Below are 10,821 nucleotides of genomic sequence, written 5' to 3'. Positions count from 1 at the left end.
CCATGGAAATAACTACTTTTGTTGCTAGAAATGAAAGCGGTGTGGCTGGTTTACAGTATTCTCTTCCTTTTAATGCAGCTGAAACCTTTCACGGCCTCAGAAAAAGCAACGCAGATCAAAAACAATAGGCTGCCTGCACCGCGAGCCGGGGGAGATGCTGAACCTGAGAGCCCAGCGTGCGAGGGCACCGAGGAAGACAGCCCCGCCGAGCCCACTCCCGCTGGAGGCGTTCCCGTCGTCGCACATAAGACGCTGTCATTAGTATTTGTGGTCACTTTCAGATGCTTAGTGTTTCGTGTTGGAAAACGTATTCTGAGGCTGTAATGCCGGCAGGCACAGCGGATGGCTCCCAGGGAGCGCCGGGCCCCCGTGGCTCTTGCTCAGTTTCATGACTCCATCCAGCAGCTTTCTGGCCTTTAGGGGAGGGCGGGGGGACAAAGTTAGCCAGGTGGACAGGACGGGGTCAGCCTGTCTCTGTTCAGACACACTGTCCCGTGCAGGGGGCAGGTCCCCAGAGGCCCGGTGTCCACACGCAGCCGTCTGCATGACTGCCAGTCACGAAAGGGCCAAGGGAGGGTCCGCTCTCCTGCTCACGTCACCACAGCCGGCCCCGTCCCGACTGCGACCCCACCTGAGACTCACACCCGCCCCGGGAGGGGGGGCCGAGACTCAGACACAGGAACAGGACCCAGCGTGCTGAGGTGGAGGGAATCCCTGAGCCTGGAACGAGGTGTGGGCTCTGCTCCAAATGCCCTGTCCCAGCCCATCTGTTGGGCCAGAAGGAGGTGACATGGAGAAGGAGGCAGGGGGCCCTTTCCTGCCTCTGCCCAGAAAAGCTGGCCGCTATGTCTGCAGTGCCAGGACCTCCCTGTCCCCAAGGAGGGCATGTCCTTGCCCCCCTTGCCCCCCCCCTCAGTTCCATCTCCCTGGGCATAGCCTGGACCTCCAGCTGCAGACCCATCATGATGGATAAATCGACACTCGGGGTTTACAGCCTCATGACCAGCAGACGTTATTCGCTGCTTATCCCCTGGTTAACATTTTCTTTCCTAAAACGATTGTGTTCTTTGTGGAATTAAAAACATTTGTTTTGCCGTAACTGGTTTGGCTCAGTGGATGGAGCGTCAGCCTGCGGACTGAAGGGTCCCAGGTTCGATTCCGGTCAGGGGCATATACCTTCGTTGCGGGCACGTCCCCGGTGGGAGGTGTGCAGGAGGCAGCTGATCGATGTATCTCTCTCATTGATGTTTCTAACTCTCTATCTCTCTCCCTTCCTCTCTGTAAAAAATCAATAAAATATATTTTTTAAAAAAACAAAAAACATTTGTTTTGCTTTCTGCATACCTGCCACTGTGACCCTACACAGACACTGGGCGCGTCGGCCTATGGCCTGGCTGCGGCCCAGGCCCCTCCTTAGTGGAAGCCCTCACGGCCCCACCCAGCTCTGCTGGCACAAACCCTCAGGTGAAGACCCCACAGACAGGTCCCTGCCCCACGGGTCAAGGAGAAGCTGCTGCCAAGGCCCGTCAGGCGGCACGTCGCACCCGAGGGCTCACATGTGGCCAAAATGTTTTCTCATCCTTCGACCGAGTCATCCTGGGACCCTCGCCCACTGTAAGGCCCGTGAAACGCCTCCCCACCCACATTTCAGCGAACACGTGCTCTGAGAAGGCACAGCAAGCTCCCTTCCGTTTTTAATAAAACCACTTGTTTTTAAATAAAGCCAACAAATACGTACCACCTCCAGGTCCTCGGTGGCCTTCCTCATCTCCTTGAACGGTGCCACCCCCTGAAACGTTTTCCTCGCCTCCTGCATTTGCCGGACGTGCTGCTGCAGCCTCCCCTCCAGGCCCCGCTCCTGGAAGGGCCTGCGGAGACCCGGGCCGGACTTAACCTGGGAGAAGGAGCCTTCCTTCCCCTCCAGACCAAAGCAGGGCCTGCGGCTTGCACCCCACTGTGAGGGTGAGGCGCTGAAGGGGACGCTGAGGCCACCAGAGGCCGCCCGCCCCTCCCTCCCGGCGCCAGCTCACAGCCAGGCCTGGGCGACTCTCCCAACCCTTCCCCTGGGCTCCAAGCTGCTGGGACACACACTGTATTTTAAAACTTCAGGTTAAGATGCTGCACATTTAGGGCCCTGCACATCGTGCCATGTGACAAAGAGCGTGTCTGTTTTCACGTCAGATACATAGTTGTCATAAATCCTCAGTCAGAGGGACATTGAATTAAATGAGGATTTTAAACATATTTGCTCTGTTAGCATCGGGGCTTTGGGTTCACACCCTTTGATTTATAACAAAGATGCACAGAGTGGCAGAAAGAGGCCTGAGATGCTAGAGCAGCGGTTCTCAACCTGTGGGTCGCGACCCCTTTGGCGGTCGAACGACCCTTTCACAGGGGTCGCAGAAGACCATCCTGCATATCAGATATTTACATTACGATTCATAACAGTAGCAACATTACAGTTATGAAGTAGCAACGAAAATAACCTTGTGGTTGGCTCACAACATGAGGAACTGTATTTAAAGGGCCAGAAGGTTGAGAACCACTGCTCTAGTGGGAGGCACGGACTGCAGCAGGAGGGTGCAGTGGGGGCTGAGAAGGCACGCCAGCGAAGGGAGAACACGGGAACCTAAAGCAAGGCTAGGGGCCCGCGGAGCTGCTGCTCCAAGTGGGGAGGGGTCCCTCAGGGATGTGCGGACACTGGCGGGGAGGTGACAAGCCCAGCGGCTACAGCAGCTCCTGAGGGAGGGACCCATCCTTCCCGCTGTCCGTGCTACCTGAGCCCCCAGAGGCCTGGACCTCTGCCCATGAGATGCTGGTGGAACCAAGACCTCTGACCCGGGGGTGGGAGGGAGCATCACCCCCAGAACCAACCTGGGCTCGTCACTGGCGTGTGGGGACTTCTCTTTGAGCTGTGCCCCTTTCCCCGGTGGAGCCACTGGCGTTTTCTCGTCTTCGATCAGATCTGTGGCAAAGGGGAGCTTGGGGGCCTCCTAGGAAAACAGCAAGGTGTTCAGGAGCCCACGGACACACTGCTGTGGGCACAGGCGATCGTCCACGGAGGCCGATAAGCGGCCGTCAGAGAACAGCGGTCCCTGCACTGCGGTCACCACCCGGCCTCGGCCGCCAGCTGGACGTGCTGCTGGCCAGGCGGGGTGAAGGGCCAGGCACAGAGCAGGGTGACACCCACCGGAAATGGACGTGACCACGCAGACGTGACCCTGTCTTTAAATCACTAGGTTTCGAACTGAAACATAACTGACAGAGAGTCAGAAAGCCTGTGTTACCGGTGACTGGTCGGAGCTCTCCTGCCCTCGCCCTGCTGCTCCCCTGCCCGTGCTATGTCCCAGGCGGGCGGGCATCCCCAAACGCCCCTGGGATGTGGCCCTGGGCATCGCTGGCTTCAGTGGACAACATGCTGGATTCGGTGTGTTTTTTCCGCTAATAGCGCTGTCCCGTCGTCCACTCCCCACTGAGCCGGTCCGTGGTGGTGTGGGTGTGAGTACTTGGAGAGGAAGGGACACGTGGGGAGTCAGTCACACTGTCTCTACAGCTTTCCTGTCCCTCAAAGTTTGCCTGTCAGAGTGGCCACCCCGCTGTGAGGTGGACAGCGGACAGGGCGCCCTCCCCCAGACTAGGGGCACAGAGGCCACCCTGTCCTGTGGGGTGCCAACAGGGGACATGCCTTAAACAAAAGAACTGAAGGAACATCGTGCCAAGTTCAAATGCACACGTGCCTGACTGCTCGCGGGAGAGAAGCAAGCCAGCATGTCCAGGCCCGCGGCTGCCCTGTCCATCTGGGTTCGGACCCCAAATGCACCATGGGAGCCGATGGCCCTGGCCTTGAAAACAGAGGGCCTAAGCCCACTCAACCACCACTGCTTGGCTTCCAAGGTGCCCGACCTCCCTGAAGCTGAGAGGACCCCAGACAAGGAGACCCAGCAAGACACCTGTGGGCACATTCGACTCGGACGGTGCAGAGCGCAGACCACAGGTTCACTGGGCGCCAGCCCAGCCCCACCCCCTGCGCTGGGGCCTGCGGGCCTCAGTCTTCACCTGGGAAAGGGGGACGTTGGCAGCACCCGCCGCATCCCAGACCTGAACAGGAGGACGGGAGCCCAGGGCACTCGACCTGCGAGCGGCCGGCAGTGCCTGACAGCCGCTCTCAGGTCTCACCGCAGCCCCACCTCCCACCAGCACCGCCTACCAGCGTCCGTCGTGGAGGCCGGAGTTTGCCGAGTTCCCTCTTCCTCTTCCTCAGCGTCTGGGCTTGCTCCCGCCACTCCAGCAGGGCCCTTCTGTCTCTGGAGGAAAGGCACCATCGTATCAGTCGGTCCTGGTGGGGGCAGCTGCACAACTTACAAGGACTCTCCTGTCATTGTTAAAGCTCCACACATAGCCCTCCACTTCCGGTCCCTCCGTCCAGAGGGCAGACACTGGCCTGAGCGGCACAGATTTGGGGGGCGGCTTCTGAAATGCACCCCCGGCCGAGCTGGGCACATCGAACTGTCCCAAGGGCGAGCCAGGCCCCCCTCAAGCCCCTGCCAGGCGAGGCATCAGAAGGCCAGGCCGGGGCTGTGGCCGCCAGCCCTGGCACCGAGGCCTTCAGGCACTCGCAATGGCCGCCAATGAGTCAGCTTCCTCTGAGACACGTGAGTTCCACGTTAGAGAGTGAGCACGCGTTTCTCACAGGCCCCTCCCTGTGACGTGGCCATGCTCTCGCCAGGCTTTGGCAGGACAGGCTCCACGTGGCGAGGGGTTGCCCGCTGCACCCTGACCTCCCTGCGGTCACACCCGAGGGGAGTCACTGCCCACAGCTCAGAGACCGCTGGGCTGTGCTTCTGGCTTTGGAGATGGGACGGGATCCATGGGAAGCCTCGCCGGGCCCAGGTCTCCATCTGTCCGTGTGAACTACTTCCTGGGTCTCCCATAGCTTCCGGTGGTCAGCACACCTCCCCAGCCCCCCTGCCCCCAAATCTGGCCTCTGCTCTCCCCTCTCAGCAGATGGCCCCCTGGCCTCTTGCCCTGCCTGTGTCATGGGCTCTTCCGTCCTCATGGCTCCCGGGCTCCGCCCACTGCCCCCTGTGAGGTCCCGCACGGTGCTTGGTGCTGCCTCGGGATTTAGGTGGCGGTGGGACCAGGTAACTCCTTCCCAGGCTCCCCTGGGGCGTGGTGCTGGTCCTCCCAGCAGCCGTGCTTTGCTGTCAGAGCCTGGGAAGGGCCAGGTGCCCCCCTCTGCACCCCTGCAGAGGCCTCCCCACTAGACCGCCTCCCGCCCCCGCCCCCAGCTGAGCCACATTCCCTGGTCCTCCACTCAGCAGTCCTGTGTGGAGCTGTGACTTTGTGACCTCAGGGGCTACCCTCCCAGAAGACGGGGTCCATCCTCGTCTCCACCACTTCTCGGTGAACTGGATGGAAGGGACCCCGCCCCCTCCCCTTGAGAGGCCCCGGGTAAAGTCCTTAGGAGCCTCATGTCCTAAGACAACCAGGTCCACCAGGAGTCTAAGCCGCAGCACAGGCCTCCTGCACTGTCCCCACGGAGGCCACAGAACACAGCCTTGGGGTCCCAGGCAGAGAAACCAAGGAGAGGGCTGGCACCTGCCCTTGGTGCTTGAGACCTTCCTTTCACAGAGCGTGCAGGGTCCCGGGCACCCCGAGTGCCGGTGCCGCCGTGCCACTTCCCTGCCCTGAGCACCGCCATCATGGGCAGGACAAGAGGGGGACGGTGGCTGGGGGAGGGGAGGGACTCACGTGAAAACAAGGGGCAGAAGAGCTTTCCGGAGGAGTCTAAGGGCAGGTGCCCGAGGCTGGAACTGGAGTTTTAGGAACTAGAATCAGGGAACAGGCGAAGCCAGGCAGGAGGGGTGGGACCCGCCTAGATGCAGAGCAGGGAGGTGCCGGGGGCCAGCACAGTGTGTGGGGGCAGGCGCCCTCGGTGGTCGGGAGCAGCCTGTGACATTGGCTCTAGGAGGCTCCTCTCGCGGGGACACAGCTGGCCTTGCTCTGCAGTACTGCCCACCAGGCTGCCCGTGCTTGGTCCTCACATGGCCCTGAGGTGGGCGGCAGGCGCCCCACCCCTGTAGCCTGGACTCCAGCTGAGGGACACTTTGGGGGACTCTAGGAGGTGGCTGTCCACAGCTGTGACTGATGACCAGCGTGATCCCAGGAGCAGCCCAGACCACACCCGAGTCTGAGCCTCTCTTTCATCTCTGCCACCAGGGGACAGCCCAGGGGCCGGGACCTCATGTGTCCTGACCAGTTCTGAGGGTCCACCATCCCCCACCTTTCACTGAAGGAAAAGAAGCCAACTAGACAGTAGGCCTTGTGGTGGGAGGACAATCGTGCAACCTCAGAACTGGGTCCGTGAACAGTCCGCATCCATCAGGGCCCGAGAGAAGACACACTCACGGGATGGGTTCAGGAGGGTTTATTCACACCAGGCTATTCATGGGGGAGGGGCAGACAGGTCCCGGGGCAGTGCGGGGACAGTGGGGCTAGCCGCCCAGGCTCCGGGACGAGGGAAGGAGTGACTGCCGGGTGGAACCCAGGAGTGAGAAGCATGGGGTGGGCCTCTGTGGGGGACCTGGTCAGGCCCAGGTGGCATTCACAGGGAGGGGCAGGTGGAATACAGGTACTGCCCTCCAGCTCCCCCTTCTCTCCGACCCCCTTGCTGGGACCCCTCCACTGACCAAACCCAACCAGGAGGCGAGGAGCTCCTGGGTGCTGTGGACGAGGCCCATGCTGGCCGGCCTCCCAGGGCCCAGAGCACGGGGAAGGCGGGCGGTCAGCAGAGCTGGACAGAGGACACGCTGAGCACAGGGGTGGCCGCAGCAGCAGCAGACCCGCGAGGCAAGGGTGAGAGTGAATGGACAAGCATGTTACTTTTAAATATTGTTCTTTAGAAAAGACCTGCCAGCCAAGTAAATGAAAGGAGACGAGGGCGGATTAAGGAAGAATAAGAAATTGGAGGAAGGTATAACAAAGAAGGCAGGCGGCGTGAGGAGGCGGGTGGGGACAGGTGTGCAGGGAGAACCTGCCCGGAGACGGCCTGCACTCGGAAGCAGCTCCCGGCTTCCAAAGGGGGAGAAACAGTCCGTTTATCAGGAGTCGCCCCCAGGCCCGCCGGGATCCCACGGAGCCCAGCCTCACCTCCGGCGCTGCTCCATCAGCGCCTGCTTCTCCCGCAGCTCCCTGAAGGCCGAGGCCCGCCTCTCCTCCAGCTGCTCTGCTTCTGTCGCCGTCCCTGTCCCCGCCGGGTGCGCTAACGCCAGGCCAGGCAGGGCGCCCTTGAAGGAGGGTATCTTCCTTCTGGAATTACACAAGGTTTTAGCCGAGCACCTAACAAAATCTTGCGATGAACACACACCTGGAAGATGCTGTAGAAAACACACAACCTGAGAGCAGGGCTTCTGGGCCAGCTGCACCCTGGGCCTGTGCGGAAGGTGCTGCCCTCCACTCCCACCCCCAAGCCACCAGGTCACCCTCGGGCTGTAGGCTCTGAACCGGCTTCCCCTGAGCCACCTGGATGCAAATGGAAGGAGGGAGGAGGAGGTTTCTAAATAGCAGGCTTGGACCGTCCTGTCCGCCAGTGGGTGACTCAGGACTGAGACAGTCGCGAGGTGAGTCCAGGCCGGGCTGCCGCGGAGCCTACACTATGTGCTTCCTACACCTCTGCGGCCACCATCGGTTAGTAACACCTCAACGGTTTTTATTCTGAAAATGTTCAGACCTACAGAACAGTTGCAAGGATAGTGCGATGAACAGCAACACCTTTCCTGGAGATGGAAGATTTTCAATGTTTTCAATATTCCAACCCCAGCCTTCTCACACACCATACCCAGACCCACACACACACCATGCACATACAACACACATCACACACACAATGCATGCGCAACACATAGCACACAGCATGCATACACAACACACATCACACATACCCATGCACATACAACACATCACCTATATCATGCACATGTAACACATTACATACATCATGCACGTGCAACACACATCATACACCATGAATACACAACACCCATCATGCAAATCATGCACATCGTGCACATGCAACACACACACAATATACACATGGGCACATACCATGCACAGACATACCACACACACACACACCAGACATATAACACACACATACACACACACACACTCAAACACACAGGTTTGGGCTTTTCTCTTGTGTAACCACCTACTTGGAGCCCATGTTGGGGTGACTTTAACCCAAAGCCAGGTGGGTACTGCTGCCTAACTAGTGAAGGCAATGCAGACACACACACATCCCTGATGTTTTAACAAATAGTTGCAAAGTAGTTTTTCAACTTTGAAAAGACCTGACGACACACCTTGGCCTAGGAGTCGTACCTGAGGGCGTGTCTGGGGTTGGGGCGCGCTTCATCCCGGGTGCGCAGCACGGCCCGGAGGTTTGGAGGCAGCTCCATGGCGAGGAGCTGGTTTTGCAGAACCTCCGCCTGCTCCTTCTCCACGATCTCCTGCCGCAGCTTCCAGAAGCGCCTGATCTCCTCCTCACTCGGCCAGTCTTCACAGGAATCGGCGGATCTCCTGAGCTCACTCAGGTCCAGTCTCTCAACAGGTGGGAACGGGCCCTCCATTTCTTTTAACCTGGTCCCCTTTGGTCCCTGAGAATTAGTGGTGCCTCCGTTGGGTGCACATTCTTCGGGTAAGGCCAGCACGGGATATGGCAGCTGATTTAGGTGCATCGCTAGTAAAATAAAATCCCAATTCAGTCGACTGCGCTGCAACCCTGGGCTGAGCCTCAAGCAGACCCCAGGCAGCTCCCTCCGCCCGGGCTCTGGCAGTCCCTGTAAACCCATGTAAGGGAAGATACTCCCTATGCACATCCTTTGGGTGTCTTAATTTCCAATCAACGTTTAGCCCATGTGCCTGCTGCTTTTGTCTGGCAATGCTTTTGTTGACTTTCAGACACTTTTATCTCTAGCTCTAGGTAAATTATTTGGGAGCAAATTGGCCTGAAATGTATTCATCCTCTGTCTCTGCCAGGTCCTGCATTAGGCGTTGGAGCCACGGTGTCCCACAGACCCGTGTCACCTGGCTGCGTGAGGCCTCCGTTCCCACGGGCACAGACACTCGGACAGGCTGGGGTGTGCCCACCAAGCCCTGGCACACATCCATCCCAGGCATGTAGACTCACACACCCTGTGTCCTTAGACACATTTTAAACAGCTCTGACCACTGTAAGCTACTTCCTGTAAGAGGTGAATTCATTTTCAGCCTTTCAAGTCTAATCTAGTTAGCCATTATCTACACTAATAAAAGGGAATCATGCAAATTGGTGTCACTCCACTATGCCCACCAGCCAATCAGCGTGACTATGCAAATTAACCCAACAAAAATGGCGATTATGCATACGCAAACCCAACAAAAATGGCGATTAATTTGCATACGCAGGCACAGAGCGAAGACTGAACACTGAAGACTGAAGAGGCTTGGCTTCTCCTTTGCAGCCGGACCAAAGGCCTGGGTCCCGGGTGCCGGAGGAAAACTGGTGCCAGCAGCCAGGGGAAGGAAGGCCTATTGCACGAATCTCTTCATGCACCGCGCATCCAGTATATATATTCATGCACTCAGGGAGTCCCTCAGCCCAGCCTGTGCCCTCTCACAGTCTGGGACCCTTGGGGGATGCCCACCTGCTGGCTTAGGCCTGCTCCCCGAGAACAGATGATCTAAAAGAAATAATCATATCCTTGGGTAAGGATTTTTTAGAAAGGTAATGGTCACATGAAAATTCACTGCCGGCAGGGCTGAGGGGCCTGGGTGCTGCCACCTTGTGGCTGTGGGTGCTGCCATCTTTGTGAGGGTGTGACGGTCAATTAGCACATTACCTCTTTATTATATAGGATGAGAGAGAGAGAGAGAAAAGAAAGGAAAGGGATAGAGGGATAGAGAGATAGAAACATCAATGAGACAGGAACATCATCGATCAGCTGCCTCCTGCACGCCCCACACTAGGGATCGAGCCCACAACCTGGGCATGTGCCCTGACTGGGAATCAAACCGGTGACTTCTTGGTTCCTCTGTTGATGCTCAATCGCTGAGCCACATAGGCTGGGCTCTACCTTTTTTTCTTGTTGATTACATATCTATTGTATTAAACAGGTACAGACTTCAATGTAAAAAACAAAAACTGCAATGGGATTGAAGGGTAATGAGAACGACGATGACCCTAAATATTTATTACTTATGAAAGCATAAAATTCTAAAAAATATTTTTCAAGATCAGTGTTTTACAACTTTTTTCTCTAAGAAAAAGCAATTCTCTAAACACAACATCCAGAAGGAGAGCTAAGAATATGAAACAGGTAGAGGCTTTGCTGTCAAGCACTGTTATTACAGCGTGTGCCCCGCACGACCCCATGGGTCTCCTGTGGGACCCAGTGGGCGGCTGAGTGAGATGCGCTGGTGCCACACAGGACACGACACACGCGTGCATAGGACAGCACACTCCCAATGCTATTTGCTCCCAACCGCTACATGCATGGGGTTGTGTTTTTAAAGAAAAATAGTTTAGCTCTAGCCAGTTTCTCAGTGGTTAGAGCGTCGGCCTGTGGACTGAAGGGTCCTGGGTTCAATTCTGGTCAAGGACACGTATCTTGGTTGCAGGCTCAATCCCTGGGCCCTGGTCAGGGTGTGTGTGGGAGGCAACCAATCGATGTGTCTCTCTCACATCAGTGTTTCTCTCTGTCTCTCCCTCTCCCTTCCACTCTCAACAATTCTCAGGGGAGGAAAAGAAAGAAAGGAAGGAAGGAAGGAAGGAAGGAAGGAAGG

General features: G+C 57.6%; 1 protein-coding gene across 5 annotated transcripts in view; it reads right to left on the bottom strand.

The window, feature by feature from the left end:
- The window catches only part of LRRC27 (leucine rich repeat containing 27), a 21,402-nt gene continuing 10,581 nt past the window's right edge, over positions 1-10,821 (bottom strand). For 3 of the 5 annotated variants that reach the window (XM_014550594.1, XM_014550595.1, XM_014550596.1), the window contains 6 exons: positions 8,380-8,737; positions 7,150-7,308; positions 4,208-4,304; positions 2,875-2,993; positions 1,739-1,868; positions 1-414 (listed from right to left, as the gene is read on the bottom strand). In XM_014550594.1, coding sequence (XP_014406080.1) covers positions 286-414; positions 1,739-1,868; positions 2,875-2,993; positions 4,208-4,304; positions 7,150-7,308; positions 8,380-8,737 — 992 coding nt within the window. In that variant the 3' untranslated portion in view covers positions 1-285. The remainder of the gene's footprint in view (positions 415-1,738; positions 1,869-2,874; positions 2,994-4,207; positions 4,305-7,149; positions 7,309-8,379; positions 8,738-10,821) is intronic. The other 2 variants (XM_014550593.1, XM_005879655.2) reach the window with 1 other exon arrangement.

This window comes from Myotis brandtii, unplaced genomic scaffold (assembly GCF_000412655.1).
Source record: "Myotis brandtii unplaced genomic scaffold, ASM41265v1 scaffold604, whole genome shotgun sequence".
In the NCBI taxonomy this organism is placed as follows: Eukaryota; Metazoa; Chordata; class Mammalia; order Chiroptera; family Vespertilionidae; genus Myotis; species Myotis brandtii.
This window is presented reverse-complemented; position numbering and strand designations above follow the sequence as displayed.